Consider the following 17461-nt stretch of genomic DNA (forward strand, 5'->3'; position numbering starts at 1 on the left):
CCTGCCTTCTTCTTTCATAGCCTTTTATCCAAATATACCATTGGAGGAATGAGTAGCAGACTTTATCTGTTCACGGGCAGAGTACTAAAAGAAGCAAGGGTGAGAACAATTTCTAAGATACAGTATGAGATATGAAAACAGAGCATCTCATGCATTGGGATCCTTGCCTAGTTATACAAATTCTGTTATAGAAAGAGAGCCACAGCCTAAGCCTCATTTTCCTTAGTGACAGTTTCCCAAATCCATGTGTTCACACATGAAGGAAGTATAGTCTTGTGATAAATATCTAGAAGCCCTCCTCCCAGCCTGCTTTTCAAGATTGCTGACTACGCTCAATTTCAAAGTGACAGATGTGTAGATACCTTACTTGTTTTTATGTTTTTCATTGCATCCAGTATAACATAGTTGATGATCACTAAATGTTTGTGAGAAAATTGCATGCTTTTTAATTGTCTGAAAACAGATAAAGTCTAGTGTTTAGGCAGTTTTCTACTGCTTTAAAGAAGCAATATAACTATTATATAAGAAAGTCTGACTGTAATCCTTTACAGTTTTAAAATGTGTAAGCAACATTATTTACTCTAAAAGTCAAATTTCAGTGAACCAAAAATAAATTGAATATTTTCTCACTTCTGGCCTACCAGGTACTCAGGGCTAGACAAATACAAATAGGTATTTGAATCTAAGAAAATACAATTAGACAGATATATCTCAGACCAAAAATTCATGTTATACTTTCCAAAACTTAAAAAAATACATTTTTTCACAGACACCTGGGATTAGCTGTACTGTAATTCTGTTACTATAAATAATTGAAAGCTTAGTGCATTTAGAAATCAAGGGCTAGCAAAGGAAACCTAACTGTAATATGTGAGGGGTTTGGAGAGGCCAGAAGTGAGAGAGACTTCGGTTTGGCCCTAGAAATTATCAGTGTCAGTTATAAAAATGCAAGAAATTAACCTCTGTTTGATCATGTTGATTCTTTGATTAGAACCAACAGCTTCTGCTTCTACAGAGAATAAGAAGTTTCTTTTCTTTTTTCTTTTTCTTCCTTTCCCCACTTACCTTAGGATTTGAAACAGCCCATGGCTGAGAGGAAATCTCAGCTGGATGCACTTGCCTTTGATATTCAGTTCTTTATCTCCGAGCACGCCCAGGACTTGCCTCCTCAGCAGAACCGACAGATGCTAAGGCTTCTGCATGAACTGCAGAGGTCCTTCCAGGACCATGTGGATCGGACCACAGCCCAGGTGGATGCCTTGCAAGGCCGTCTTCAACAGATGGAGCAGGCAGCCCGGCTTAAGGTCAGACTGAACCAGAAGCTGGGCTCAGTTGGTCTCTGGGATGTCCTCTATCTTTGGGTTTTCTGGCCAGAGTCCGTTTGTCACGATTCCAGGAGCCTGCGTTTACCAGTTTTGATTGGTTCGGGCCAGTTTGGTTCTAGTCCAGGAGGCAGCTCTTCTGGCCGTTTTTCTTGCCGTGTTTTTGGTTTTATGTGTGTGTGTATGAGAGAGAATACGTGTGTTTACGTGTGTATGCATGTGCAAGCGTTTTCTTTTTAGCGAGACTCTACTGTCACTGTGTCTCACAGTCTCTGACTTTCAAATGAAAATTTTATCCCTAGCCCTTATTTCTCCTACTCTCTCCGTCAGCATTCTTTTGAGGACTGTTAGGAACATTTAGGTACTTGAGCTCTTGAGAAGAATGGTCCTGAAATCAGTTTTATTCTGGGGCTTTTCAAATGATTAACAGTAAGATTCCTTGACCACCTTCAAACAGCTGACAAAAAGATTTTTATCAGAATCATATTAATTTTTTAGCACATTTGAAATTATTATTTTCTAGCACCGTTCTTTACACTGTTGTGCCCAGTTCTTATTCAGTTATTGGAAAACGGTGTGTAGAAACACTCTTGATACATTTTGGGGGGTGGGGAGAAACAACTAATCATCTCACCACCTTCTATCACAAGCCTCTTCTTGCAGGACTCAACATAATTGCATTAATGGTAACATCATAACCTTATAATACCAAGAATGATGCTTATGCCATTTCTGCTGTTTGAATAATAAGTTGGAATTCAGCAAGATGATACTAGAATTGTCCTTGTCATCAGCAAAACTGTCTCAGGGTCTCTTTTATTAAATATTGTGCAAAGTAGAATTGAGCTTTTGAGTCAGGCTTAAAGGATATTAAAGGCTTAAAGTCAAGTCTGTATGTCCCTTATTACTGCTTAGTTGTTTCAACTGTATTGAATTTGAAGTAAAATACTAATGAAATAGGTTACCTTCCATATCTGGAAATTTGCAGTGTCCTCACTTGGGAATTTATATAGCCTGGTGTAGCTTATGGATAATTAACGAAATAGCATTGGTCTGGGCCACCTTAAGACACAGCCCACATCCAGGATAGGCTCCTGAGCTGCAAAAGGTGATACAGTTGCATGTGAACATTCTCTCTAAGTGTGTAATTAATTCCACAATGTTTATTAACCTTGTTATTGTCAGAAATGCTCTGCTTCTCTCTATATTTGCCCTGAATGCATGTGTATGTCTGTGTGTTAACTTGTTTGCTTTGCTTTTTCAGATTCAGTCTGCACCCATCCTAACCCATGAAGATCCTGTTTTACAGCTGAAGAACTCTTAGGAGTTCTCTTCCAGAGCCCTTCTATTTGTCCTAAAGAGGGGGAGAGAGGGCCAATTTGGGCACCTGTTTGTAAGTGCAGGTGACTAAAACACCATCAGAAGGTAGAAACTGGTGGAAAACGGTTCTAGGAGGATGGTCAGGAGAACACATCATGCTCAATTGCTCAATCAGGTGCTTCAGTGTCATGCGACTGAGAGGTCTGGAGAAAGGATCAGGCACAGAAGCGTACTCCCTCCTCCCCTTGGGCTGGCTTTTCTCTTGGGTAATGGTATAGACACCTGAAGGACTGAGCCCGTTGCTATTCTGGGGCAGTTCCCTTCTCAAAATAGCCAAGCCCTTCATGCCTGGCACGTAATCATTCCATTTAATGGGTGTCTGCATTTGTGAGACATTTGATTTATATAAAATCAGCTCAATTACTAAGAAACTCAATTAGCTTATAAATTATCCAGTTTCTTGATTTTTACTCCTTGCCTAGTCCTTCTAATTTTCCATACTATGACTTAACATGTAGTGTATCATCCAGTTCCAGTAGAATTGATCAGAACCACTAATTTATTATTACCACCAATATCATCTGTGGATTTTAAGCATCTGGGCTCTCTGTTCTCCATTTCCAAGGATAATAACAGCAGTCTGGCAAAGGAGCTTCCAGACCAATACCTGGGAGCGTTCTCACCCCAAATCACCCCTGATTATAATCCCGACCATAGCCCCAGATTAACAGACGATCCAATTGAGGGGAGCTTTCTGAATATGATTTCTGTGCCTTTTCCTCCTCTAGTCTCCCACCAACTTTTCCATCCTTGAGATATAACCTTCCTGTTTTACATTTCAGGGAGTTATCTTGTATTTATAAAATGAGAATCATTAATTGTCTCTTGGCCCCTTTGCATTTTAATTAGACCCTGCAGAAACAACAAAATACCTGTCACCAGAAACTGGAGGATCTTTGCAACTGGGTAGGACAGGCAGAAAGAGCATTGGCTGGCCATCAAGGTAGAGCCACCCAGCAGGATCTCTCTGCTTTGCAGAAGAACCAAAGTGACTTGAAGGTCAGTAACAGTTAACTCATTTTTTTCATTCCTTCAAGTATTTATAAAGGCTTGCTATGTGCCAGGCACAGTGCTTAGTGCCAATAACATAATAGTAAACGTCCCTGCTCTCATGAAGCTTACAGTGTGGTGGAAAAGACAGACATTACACAAATAATCACAAAAATGAACATATAATTTATTCAGTATTGTATCTATAAAGGAAAAGTTACATGCGAACATATAACAGAGAGACCCAGTCTTGACTTGGTTATCAAGATTACCTTAAAGAAGTGTCACTTAAACTGAGGAACAGAGGGTACATAGGGGTTGATGCATGAAGGTGTGGGAGGAAGAAGAAAATTGCCAGGCAGAGGCCTGTACATCAGTCTGGAGGTGGGAATGGGGTCGAGCACAGTGTATTCAAGAGCTGAAAGAAAGCTAGTTCAATTGGACTGCAAAGAAGAAAAGGAAGATTAGTGAATGATGAGTCTGGAGAGTAGGACCCAGATCGCTCTGGGCCTTATAGGCTCATGAGGATTAAGGAGTGATAACCAAGAGAGTTATAAAGGACCAACCAGGCCTCAACTCCGGTAGAATCCTGTTGTCAACTCTTCTTTATGGAAGAATGATCTCTTTGAGGATAACTCATTGCAGAATAAAAATCATGTTTATGGGCGGTCTGTTTTTTTTTGTCTTCACTAAATATCTTCTTAGAAATTTAAATTTAAATTTTTCTTAGAAAATTAAATATTAAAAAAGTTTCTTAATTTAGAAGCATTTAAAATTTTATTATCTCCATTGGTTTAGGCATAAACCTTAAGCAAATTATACTCAGGGACATACGTCAATTGCAGATAATGTCATCCTAGTCATTCGTCTTCATGCTGTTGAGAGGTCTTAGAAGTTCTAAAGTTGAAGCCTCTGCCATCCTGTTTTCATATGTTAAGGATTTACAGGGTGACATTCAGAATCATGCCACCTCATTTGCCAGTGTTGTCAAAGACACTGAAGGGTTCCTGGAAGAGAACCAAGCTAAGCTGAGCCCCCATGAGTTGACAGCTCTCCGGGAGAAACTTCATCAGGCTAAGGAGCAGTATGAGGCTCTCCAGGAAAGGACGAAGCTGGCCCAGAAGGAGCTGGAGGAAGTGGTGACCTCAGCCTTACAGCAGGAGACTGAAAAGGTAACCAGACTGCTGTGATGCTTGGTATTTTTCAAAAAAGAAAATTTTGGTACCTACACAAATAAAAGGTAATGAAGGGAAACTGCTTTACAGAGAGCCTAGAATCACAAAAAAGGGTTAATTCCGAAGCAGATCTGTGAGCCAATACTTATTTTTATAAGAAACATCCTGAAGGACTTTAAGTCAGGAATAATTGGTAGTAAGTTCATATTCCAAATCATCGCCATCATCATCATCATCATCCTTGGGGAAAAAGCAAATGGCATATTTCTAACATGAATCTGGACTGGTGATCCAAGGGTACTAGTGAAAATACCTGGACAGTCTTAATGGGCCACAAGCTGTCCTCAAGCTGCCACTATAGTTTCAATGGGAAGTCATGGCACTGGGATAAACCTAAAAGAAGATAAAGTCGCATGGTCTTCTGCACCCCACTCAGCACTGGCTTATTGAATCAAAGTTCTTTTTCTGGCTGTGAACTTGTACACTAATGAGGGAGGTAGAGAATGTGGAAAGAGAAGTAAGTTACCTGAAGGTGAATTCTGAAATACATGAATATATCACTTGGCATAACCTGTTTTATTAAAGTACTTGAAGAGTCAGAAAATAGACTTTGAGAGACAAGTTTCAGAATTCAGTGCTCTACTTGGCAGAGAAACTGCTGGGAGTAGTCTGCATTTTCCTTAAGGAAGAACAGAAAGGTAATTGAGTGTGACTGTGCTATTTTTTATCCTACCAAGGCAGTGTATAACTTCTGCGTACCTAGAAAGGGTTCCATAAAGCTTGGAGGTGCCAGGACTAAATCATCTCTTAACAAAGCCCTTTCAAATCCTGGGATTTGCCGCCCTCCTGCTCCTTTATTAAAAGCAGTGAGATATAGATCAAATTTAGGGATTGTTTTAAATTATTTTTCAACAGATTTAGAAGCTGCTTATTTTTCTCTGTGGATGCAAAGACTGTTTATACCCAGCCTTAGAGCTGCTGCTGCTTTTTTTTTTTTTTTTTTAAGCCTAAATGTCTTCCCCTTTACTTAACCTTTGGTTCATAGCTGAGTGTCTAAGGCCTTCTCACGAGACTCCCCCTGTGGCTTTCAGAGTAAAGCAGCAAAGGAACTGGAAGAGAACAGGAGTAAGATCGATGCTCTCTTGGATTGGCTGACTTCCCACCCAGTGGGATCATTGGGTGGACAGATGGAGCAGGTCTCAGGAGGTAACCTGGAGAAAGGAGCCTTGGATACCACTGATGGTCACATGGGGGTGAACCAAGCCCCAGAGACGCTGGACAAGCAATGTGAGAAGTTGAAGGTGAGCATGTTAGCTTGTTCTTACAATGCTGGGTGAATCTCTGCTGCCCTGGGCAAGTCACCATAACCTCCTGCCCTAAGTCCAGTGAGCACTTCTCAGTTCATATCTTCTTTGATTTCTCAGTGGACTTGACAGTCTTGACCACTCCCCTTGAAATAGTTTCTCCCTTGTTTCCATAGCACTATCTGCCCTGATAATCCTCCTCCCTTTCCTCTGGCCAGCTTTTGAAATACTGATATGCTTCCAGGTTGTAGCCTAGGCCTCTTCTCGTCTTTCAGAATATATTTTCCTTGGGTAATCTCATCCACCCACGACACCTCACTTCCCATTTGTACTAGTGGTTTCCATGTATATATTTGTCTCCAGCCCAGATGCCTGCCCTGAGCTTCAAACCAGTGTATAAATCCATCTGCCTATTTGCAGCTTGGAACCACAAGCACCTCAACCTGAGAACTAGACCTCCTATTTTCTAAAATACCCCTCCCCCACTGAACATGTTCTCCTTCCTATATTCCCACTTGCTTGCCTGGACTAAACATCACCCTAGATTCCTTTCCTTCCCTCACTCTCCCATATTGAATCAGTCATCAAACCCCATGCTTCTTATAGCTCTTTTAAAATCATCCACACGTTTTTATCTCCATCGAGATATTAATTGCAGTTCAGGCTGCTATCAGCTCTCACTTGTGTTATAGTAACTTCTGGTCTCCTTGACTCTTGGCTTTTACCCTCCAATCCATTCCCACACTATTAAGTGATCTTTTTAAGATGCTGTGTCCCTGCTTAACCCTTTTAATAGTTCCCTGCTGCCCTTAGGAAACTATTTCTTACTCATCTCTACTCATCTATTTATTCAGCAAATATTGAGGGCCTGATGCATGACAGGTATTGGAGATAAACCAGTGAACCAGCCAGATCCACCATCTCCAAAACATTAACTGACATATGCAGGTATATTGTATTACATGATTGAAAGACTATTCAGGGAACTTAGAAGACACACGGATCACATACGTTAGTGATCCCTTTATAGCGTACAAAACTGGTTTAGCTGACATGCTTCTGTTGAACAGCCTGTGTGGGCCATTGCCTTATTTTGTATTCATAGGATTTCTGCCTCTTGCATGCTGCTTCTGTGCTTGGAAGATCCATTGCAGTGTGTACCCTAAAGCCACGGCAGTCTTGGCACAGAGCAGAAATGGTCCTGCTGTCACAGGGGCTTCCTGATACTGCTTGCTGGCAGCTCCATCTAGGAAGGACACTGTCTTACCTGTGGGTGGATGAGAGTGGGGACATCTGGGCAGTATACAGACAAGCTGTAGTACTGTCCCTTACTGTCTCTTTGAGCCGGATATATTTGTCACCCCAGCTTCCCTGAGATGACGTCAGAAGCTGAAGCTATCAGGTTGCTATTGTCCTTCTCTAGGGAGTTGCATAAACAGTATGGATAGTTAAGAACACTTACTGAGCTCCCAGCGACTTCTGTTAGACTCAGGAAGAACATTTTAGGAACAAAACCAAGCAACCACAACTGTCCTAAAAGAACTTACGTTCCACTGAAACAGAAAGAAGGTCTACATGTCTGTACATAGACATAACACATACAAATAAAACGTACAGATTACCTGTACTATCCAGAAATACAGTCTATTCTCACTAATATACAAATTGTTTATTTAAAGAATTAATTTTCCAACATTTTTTCTAGTAGGGACAGTCATCAAGGATATGTGAATGACATATTTCACAGCTTAGCATTTGCAGTTTTTATGCCATCATATGTATGACTTATGCAGCTTACTGTCTCCTTCCATCAGTGTGGGTAGTTTTAGTGGGCCATTTGTACCTTCTCTTAGATCTGGGGTAGTTTAGTGATGAAGAGAGTCAGGTTCAAGTCACAATTTGTCCCTTAACTATCTGCATGACCTTAGTCAAGACATACAACACCTTTTTGGTATTAACTTATCCCATCCTTGATATGGGAATTATATGGTCGGCCTACACTACAGATGGTGGCACTAGTATTATGAGATAATACATGAAAACTGTCAGATCCTAGATGAGTCAGTTCATCTGGGATTAGTAGATAGCATAATGCATAGAGAGTGAGAGATATTAATGATTTCTGAGCAGCTGGAAAAGTGACCTATTGAGATCTCTTCCTACTTCTAGCCGTAGACATAAACAAGTTATTGTGGTTTCCCTACTGATTGTCCTTTGTTTGGGGGATTTTTGCCAGGCTCGTCACCAAGAATTGCTGTCTCAGCAGCAAAATTTCATCCTGGCCACCCAGTCTGCTCAGGCCTTCCTGGACCAGCATGGCCACAATCTCACACCCGAGGAGCAGCAGATGCTGCAAGAAAAGCTCGGAGAGCTAAAGGAGCAGTATGTGACTTCCCTGGCCCAGTCAGAGGCAGAACTGAAGCAGGTGCAGACACTACGGGATGAGCTGCAGAAGTTTCTGCAGGATCATCGAGAGTTTGAAAACTGGCTGGAACGGTCTGAGAAAGAGCTGGAGAACATGCACAAGCGAGACAGCAGCCCCGAGGCCCTTCCCGCCCTACTCAAGCGACAGGGAAGCTTCTCGGAGGATGTAATTTCCCACAAAGGAGACTTGAGATTTGTGACTATCTCAGGACAGAAAGTCTTGGACACAGAAAACAGCCTTGAGGAAGGCAAAGAACCATCAGCAACTGGAACCTTAGTGAAGGACAAGCTGAAGGATGCAACGGAAAGATACAGTGCTCTCCATTCAAAGGTAGAGGAGAGGTTCCTGGCAGCCCCTGGTGAAACAGTCGTGGCAGCCCTCACACAACTGTGGGTAGTTTCTGGGGCTTACAATAAGAACCTCAGACACAGTGAACAAGCTGATTTGTAGATTGACCATGGGCAGAATGAGTGTTTATGAGTTCGGAAAAATTGCAAAATATAGAGGCCCAGGGGCTCATGCCTGATCTGAGCAATATCCAGGGGTATGTCTCACTGCAGTGGTGAAGGTGGAAGTGCTCACCTCCCTGTGTCCTGACCAGCAGCCATGGCCTCCCAAGAGACAGAGCACAGGGAGACTTAAACCAAATACACAGTCTTTATTCCTGGACAGAACATCTAGGGTAAATCCTTATCTTCCTCCCTATCAAAGAACTCCCTTTAGCTCCCAAGACATAGAATCCAGTCAGTTCTTCTTACCTGTTTTGTGCTTTTTGCCAACATCTTTCACCCCCAAAAGGAACACGTTTTGTACCTCTCAGTCCCCACCTTTGCCTGCAACCTGATGTATATTTCTTTGATGGCTTGTCATACAACTGAACCTTCCCAGGTGTATAATAAAGTGGAGGTGGATAGTATGGCTCAAACAGTCAGGACCCCACTTACAGAAAATGGTTGCTACCATCTATCTGTGGGGGCCCACACTAACCTTAACTGTAGTTACAGTCAGTTCCCTGTAACATAGCCAGAGCTCTTTGGACTGTGCCTGGGAAGCTGCTGCCTTTGGCCTGACCCACTTAAGTCTGCTTTCCCTTCTTCTTTTTTTTTTTTTTTTTTTTTTCCTTATGGCGCAGTGTACACGACTGGGCGCTCACCTGAACTTGCTGCTAGGCCAGTATCAGAAGTTCCAGAGCAGTGCCGAAAGCCTGCAGGCCTGGATGAAAGCTTGTGAGGCCAACGTGGAGAAGCTCCTCTCAGAAACTGTTGCCTCTGACCCTGGGGTCCTGCAACAGCAGCTTGTGACCACAAAGGTGAGCCAATACACAAGCTGTTGTGCTGCATGGCTTAGAGTAGCTTCAGAGCGAAGCAAATGCTTGCATAGGTTAAAGGCGGTGGTTGGGATGCCTTGGACAACATATGATTCCTAAAAACTTTATTCTGATGTCTGTGGCTATGGATAAACAGAATTTATTCTATAAAGCCGCTCAGTAGCTCTCAGTCCCTAGAACCAGCTTTGATTATGCACTTGTGATGGTTTTCTTTTGTCCTTTTTCATGGACAAGCAGCAGTTGCAGGAGGAATTGGCTGAGCATCAAGTACCTGTAGAAAAGCTCCAAAAGGTAGCTCATGACTTCATGGAAATTGAAGGGGAGCCAGCCCCAGACCACAGGCATGTTCAAGAAACTACAGGTATGAAGCAGCAATAGCCAGAGTGTTCCCCTAATTCCTAGTATGTGCCTCTGTTCTGTAACATATCACGTTGTGTTGTACAAGTATCTGTGGTGCTAGCTAGGGGCTGTGGATATAAACACGAATAGCTCACCCTCTAATGAACTTTATTCTTACACCATACGAGGCCTTCATGGTCTGACTTCAACCTCTTTTCCCCAGGCACTCGCCTTCTAGCCACACCCAACTTCTTTCCTTTCCCAAGTCATTTCCTCATTACTTTACCCCTGAAGTTTTTCCTATTGCTTAGCTGCTAACATTTATTGAGTCCTTACCGTGCATGATGAAATCTTGCTCGTGCTTCAAGATGTAACCGGGAAGTTACTTCCTTTGTAAAGTCCTGACACCACCCCCGCCCCGACCCCCAAGAAGAAGTAAAAGATAAGAACTAATCATTCTTCCTTCGGGTTTCTCTAGTACAGTACTCCTAGTACCAATCTAGCACTTATGATTTTATTATTGTGGTTAGTTGATGTGCCTTCCACTACCTATGCTCTCTTTTAGAGTTTTAAGGTTTGTAAAAGGCAGGGACTTTATCATAATAATCTTTAGTCCTCAGCATCGAGCACAATTCCTGGCACTTAGTAGGTGCTAAATGTATAATGCTTCTTGAATTTGGTTCAAATAGTGATGTATTTAGGCTTATTTTTCTTTCTGTTTGTCTTGATTTCTGTTGTTATTATAACTAACATGTACAATTTAAATATGTTTTCTTTTTAAAGTGCAACACAAAAATTGTCCCCACTCTCTCTTCTCATGGCCTTGAATTTCCAGATTCCATACTCAGCCATTTCCAAAGCCTCTCCAGTAGCTTGGCAGAGCGCTCTGCTCTGCTGCAGAAAGCCATTGCCCAGTCTCAGAGTGTCCAGGAAAGCCTGGACAGCTTGTTACAGTCCATCGGTGAAGTTGAAAATAACCTGGAAGAGGAGAAGGTGGCACCGCTGTCATCAGGAGTCATACAGGAAGCCCTGGCCACTAACATGGTGAGACCTGCGCCCCAAGAGTTAGCATAGTGGGTATATTTGCCATGTTCCATAATGATATCATTTTGAAAAAGTATCAGGAAAAGAATTCATTTCCATGAATCTTCTAATAAGACTTAGAAATGTCGACTAATCCGTGTAAAGGTTTGTCTACCCAATTTCCAAACCATTGGTAAGCTTGAGGAAAAGTGGTGATGGCAAAGTCACTGGTCACATGGGGTGGAGAACTGAGGGTATTGATGGTATTCTGAAGTTTCAGTTGCAATCCTCCAACCCTCCTTGAGGAGGTGAGCATGTAGTTACTAGAAGCTTATTAGTTTGTGGCTCAGATATCCTGGAATAAGTGAGCCAGGAGCTGACAGACGTGTTCTTGATGACAGAAATTGAAGCAGGACATTGCTCGGCAGAAGAGCAGCTTGGAGGCCACACGTGAGATGGTGACCCGATTCACGGAGACGGCAGACAGCAACTCGGCCGCAGTGCTGCAGGGCAAACTGGCCGAGGTGAGCCAGCGCTTTGAACAGCTCCGGCTACAGCAGCAAGAAAAGGAGAGCTCCCTAAAGAAGCTTCTGCCCCAGGCAGAGATGTTTGAGCATCTCTCTGATAAGCTGCAGCGATTCATGGAAAACAAAAGTCGGTTGCTGGCCTCTGGGAATCAGCCAGATCAAGATATTGCACATTTCTTCCAACAGATCCAGGTAAGGATATATCTGCCAGATGGGCAGAATAAAGGGGAAAGAAAGGCAAGGAAAAAAACATATTTACTGAACACATAATATGTCAGTCAATGTACTGGAAACTTTACCTGCATTGTCTTAAAGAATTCTCACAGCCATCCTGTAAGCTAGATATTGTTTGTTCATTTTTTAAAAACACAGACTAGATTTATTTTTCACTCATATTACATGTTCAACCCACATCAGCAGGAATACTTAGCTCATCAAGGTCACTCAGTCTTTCAAGTTGATGGAAACTTCATCCTGACATATGTTTTCACGATTACTACTGCAAGGGGGAGAGGACATTTCATATCCATTTACATTTTATTAGTCAAAGCAAGTTTCACGTGACCATAGCTGACTTTCAAGGGGGTGGAGAAATGTAATCCTACCATATATCTAGTAGGTGCAGAGCTGAAAATCTTTGGTGAAGAGTTATTACCTCCTGTAGATATAGATGTATATCCAGGAACAGAATTGCTGGGTCATAGTACCTGCCTGTACCTAATTTGACCAAGTAGTAGCTAACTTGAGCTCCAGAATGGCTGCACCTGCCCACATTCCCACCTGTAGTACCTCAACATTGTTGGATTCTCACATCGCTGCCTTGGGTTTATCCAACTATCTAACGTTTTCCATATTGTACTGCAATCTCATTGTTTTGTTTGGTTTGCTCTCCTAACTTTTTGCTTTTTGTTTTGAAAATTTTTAAACTTACAGAAAAGTAAAAGGAACAGCACAATAAACATCAGCATACTTTTCACCTGGATCCACCAATTGCTGTTTTTTCTCTCTTTATAAATATATAAAAGAGTATCACTATGGGCTTCTATTTTCATTATCATCATTGTTCTTTTTTATGCTCAAACGTTTTCAAATTTGGTAAGTGGGTGCCCCTTTAAGCTGTCTCCTGGTCTTTTTGACATGTCCCTACCAGTATATGAGTACTCTCTTACTTTCTGGCACAATAAGATGTGTCATGGTCACCTTGTAGTTTCCCTGTCCCATACCTGAAATCACCTGTTTCTCCAAGGAGCCTTATTTTTACTGGAGAAGTGTGATTAGATATCAAAATCCAGATAAGTAGATGAGCCCGTTAGGGTGTCATTGCTTCTAGGTCCCTTAAGTGGATAGGATTAGGAAATCTTGAAAGTTTTTTATATCATGTATTCATACTGATAATCCAGCTCGAACTCAACACCATAGGATTCTTCCTCCATTCCCTATTTGTATCTTCCTCTGCCCACAGGGAGAACCCTTGTTTCCAACAACTTAATATATTATTTGCTATATCCTACAATAAAATAAGATCACTTTGGAATTACACTATTATTTCTACCAATAACAAACCTACTAAGTAAAATTCAAGATTTCTTCAGATTTCTTTTTGTCCTGAGACTCTGACCTACTGTATACTATGTTCAAAGTTACCTGAATTTTTTTCCCCCTGTAATTTCTTATATAATTAGCTTTCTTTGTTTCTATTTGTATTCAACTCTAGGATTTTATTTTTCTTTGTAAAGTTTTATTTTTAAATATGTGAAACATTAAGAAAGCTCAGATTTTCCAAGACTGCTTTCTAAAGGATCAACAGTTGACTAAATTCTCATGGAATGATAATATCTATCTTGAAGAAACTATTTTGGGAATTAAAAAGTATCGGAGGTTGGAGATTGGTTCAAGATGGCGTAAAGAAGGACATGCTCTCACTCCCTCTTGTGAGAGCACCGGAATCACAACTAACTGCTGAACAGTCATCGACAGGAAGACACTGGAACTCACCAAAAAAGATACCCCACATCCAAAGACAAAGGAGAAGCCACAATGAGACAGTAGGAGGGGCGCAATCACAATAAAAGCAAATCCCATAACTGCTGGGTGGGTGACTCACAAACCGGAGAACACTTATACCACAGAAGTCCACCCACTGGAGTGAAGGTTCTGAGCCCCACGTCAGGCTTCCCAACCTGGGGGTCCGGCAACAGGGGGGAGGAATTCCTGGAGCATCAGACCTTGACAGCTAGTGGGATTTGATTACAGGAATTAGACAGGACTGGGAGAAACAGAGACTCCATTCTTGGAGGGCACACACAAAGTAGTGTGTGCATCGGGACCCAGGGGAAGGAGCAGTGACCCCATAGGAGACTGAACCAGACGTACCTGCTAGTGTTGGAGGGTCTCCTGAAGAGGAGGGGGGTGGCTGTGTCTCACCAGCAGCAGAAGTTCTGGGAGGTACTCCTTGGCGTGAGCCCTCCCAGAGTCTGCCATTAGCCCCACCAAAGAGCCCGGGTAGGCTCCAGTGTTGGGTCACCTCAGGCCAAACAACCAACAGGGAGGGAACCCAGCCCCACCCATCAGCAGACAAGTGGATTAAAGTTTTACTGAGCTCTGCCCCCCAGAGCAACACCCAGCTCTACCCACCACCAGTCCCTCCCATCAGGAAACTTGCACAAGCCTCTTAGATAGGCTCATCCACCAGAGGGCAGACAGCAGAAGCAAGAAGAAGTACAGTCCTGCAGCCTGTGGAACAAAAACCACATTCACAGAAAGATAGACAAGATGAAAAGGCAGAAGGCTATGTACCAGATAAAGGAACAAGATAAAACCCCAGAAAAACAACTAAATGAAGTGGAGATAGGCAGCCTTCCAGAAAAAGAATTCAGAATAATGATAGTGAAGATGATCCAAGACCTCGGAAAAAGAATGGAGGTAAAGATCAAGAAGATGCAAGAAATGTGTAACAAAGACCTAGAAGAATTAAAGAACAAACAAACAGAGATGAACAATACAATACTGAAATGAAAACTACACTAGAAAGAATCAATAGCAGAATAACTGAGGCAGAAGAATGGATAAGTGACCTAGAAGACAGAATGGTGGAATTCACTGCTGTGGAACAGAATAAAGAAAAAAGAATGAAAAGAAATGAAGACAGCCTAAGAGACCTCTGGGACAACATTAAACGCAACAACATTCGCATTATAGGGTTCCCAGAAGGAGAAAAGAGAGAGGAAGGACCAGAGAAAATATTTGAAGAGATTATAGTCGAAAACTTCCCTAACATGGGAAGGGAAATAGCCACCCATGTCCAGGAAGCGCAGAGAGTCCCATACAGGATAAACGCAAGGAGAAACACTCCGAGACACATAGTAACCAAATTGGCAAAAATTAAAGTCAAAGAAAACTTATTGAAAGCAGCAAGGGAAAAATGACAAATAACATGCAAGGGAACACCCATAAGGTTAACAGCTGATTTCTCAGCAGAAACTCTACAAGCCAGAAGGGAGTGGCATGATATACTTAAAGTGATGAAAAGGAAGAATCTACAACCAAGATTACTCTACCCAGCGAGGATCTCATTCAGATTTGATGGAGAAATCAAAAGCTTTACAACACACCATTGTAAAGCAATTATACCCCAATAAAGATGTTAAAAAAAAAAAAAAAAAGCTTTACAGACAAGCAAAAGCTAAGAGAATTCAGCACCACCAAACCAGCTCTACAACAAAGGCTAAAGGAACTTCTCTAAGTGGGAAACACAAGAGAAGAAAAGGACCTACAAAAACAAATGCATAACAATTAAGAAAGTGGTACTAGGAACATACATATTGATAATTACCTTTATGTGAATGGATTAAATGCTCCAACCAAAAGACACAGGCTCATTGAATGGATACAAAAACAAGACCTATATTTATGCTGTCTACAAGAGACCCACTTCAGACCTAGGGACACATACAGACTGAAAATGAGGGGATGGAAAAAGATATTCCATGCAAATGGAAATCAAAAGAAAGCTGGAGTAGCAATATTCATGTCAGATAAAATGGACTTTAAAATAAAGAATGTTACAAGAGACAAGGAAGGACACTACGTAATGATCAAGGGACCAATCCAAGAAGAAGATATAACAATTATAAATATATAAGCATCCAACATAGGAGCACCTCAATACATAAGTCAACTGCTAACAGCTATAAAAGAGGAAATTGACAGTAACACAATAATAGTGAGGGGCTTTAACACCTCACTTACACCAGTGGACAGATCATCCAAACAGAAAATTAATAAGGAAACACAAGCTTTAAATGACACAATAGGCCAGATAGATTTAATTGATATTTATAGGACATTCCATCCAAAAACAGCAGATTACACTTTCTTCTCAAGTGCGCACAGAACATTCACCAGGGTAGGTCACATCTTGGGTCACAAATGAAGCCTCAGTCAATTTAAGAAAACTGAAATCATATCAAGCATCTTTTCTGACCACAACACTACGAGACTAGAAATCAATTACAGGGGAAAAAAATGTAAAAAACACAAACACATGGAGGTTAACCAATACGTTACTAAAGAACCAAAAGATCACGGAAGAAATCAGAGAGGAAATCAAAAAATACCGAGAGACAAATGACAATGAAAACACAACGATCCAAAACCTATGGGATGCAGCAAAAGCAGTTCTAAGAGGGAAGTTTATAGCATTACAAGCCTACCTCAAGAAACAACAAACATCTCAAATAATCTAACTTTACACCTAAAGGAACTAGAGAAAGAACAGACATAATCCAAAGTTAGTAGAAGGAAAGAAATCATAAAGATCAGAGCAGAAATAAATAGAAACAAAGAAAACAATTGCAAAGACCAATAAAACTAAAATCTGGTTCTTTGAGAAGATAAACAAAATTGATAAACCATTAGCCATACTCATCAAGAAAAAGAGGGAGAGGACTCAAATCAATAAAATTAGAAATGAAAAAGGAGAAGTTACAACAGACACCACAGAAATACAAAGCATCCTAAGAGACTACTACAAGCAACTCTATGCCAATATAGTGGACACCCTGAAAGAAATGGACAAATTCTTAGAAAGGTATAGCCTTCAAAGACTGAACCAGGAAGAAGTAGAAAATATGAACAGACCAATCACAAGTAAAATTGAAACTGTGATTAAAAATCTTCCAACAACCAAAAGTCGAGGACCAGAGGCTTCACAGGTGAATTCTATCAAACATTTAGAGAAAAGCTAACACCCATCCTCCTCAAACTCTTCCAAAAAATTGCAGAGGAAGGAACACTCCCAAACTCATTCTATGAGACCACTGTCACCCTGATACCAAAACCAGACAAAGATACTACAAAAAAAAGAAAATTACAGACCAATATCACTGATGAAAATAGATGCAAAACTCCTCAACAAAGTACTAGCAAACAGAATCCAACAACACATTAAAAGGATCATACACCATGATTAAGTGGGATTTATCCCAGGGATGCAAGGATTCTTCAATATATGCAAATCAATCAATGTGATACACCATATTAACAAATTGAAGAAGAAGAACCATATGATCATCTCAATAGATGCAGAAAAAGCTTTTTAACAATATTCAACACCCATTTATGATAAAAACTCTCCAGAAAGTGGACATA

General features: G+C 41.2%; 1 protein-coding gene across 16 annotated transcripts in view; it reads left to right on the top strand.

Moving 5' to 3' along the window:
* MACF1 (microtubule actin crosslinking factor 1) overlaps positions 1-17461 on the top strand; it is a 344741-nt gene that overhangs the window by 223947 nt on the left and 103333 nt on the right. For 12 of the 16 annotated variants that reach the window (XM_079928860.1, XM_079928859.1, XM_079928851.1 and 9 more), the window contains 9 exons: positions 1071-1304; positions 3552-3701; positions 4631-4864; positions 5959-6168; positions 8408-8926; positions 9729-9905; positions 10161-10284; positions 11098-11306; positions 11687-12004. In XM_079928860.1, coding sequence (XP_079784986.1) covers positions 1071-1304; positions 3552-3701; positions 4631-4864; positions 5959-6168; positions 8408-8926; positions 9729-9905; positions 10161-10284; positions 11098-11306; positions 11687-12004 — 2175 coding nt within the window. The remainder of the gene's footprint in view (positions 1-1070; positions 1305-3551; positions 3702-4630; positions 4865-5958; positions 6169-8407; positions 8927-9728; positions 9906-10160; positions 10285-11097; positions 11307-11686; positions 12005-17461) is intronic. The other 4 variants (XM_079928850.1, XM_079928853.1, XM_079928852.1 and 1 more) reach the window with 1 other exon arrangement.

The sequence above is a fragment of the Stenella coeruleoalba genome, assembly GCF_951394435.1.
Source record: "Stenella coeruleoalba genome assembly, chromosome: 1".
Taxonomy (NCBI): domain Eukaryota; kingdom Metazoa; phylum Chordata; class Mammalia; order Artiodactyla; family Delphinidae; genus Stenella; species Stenella coeruleoalba.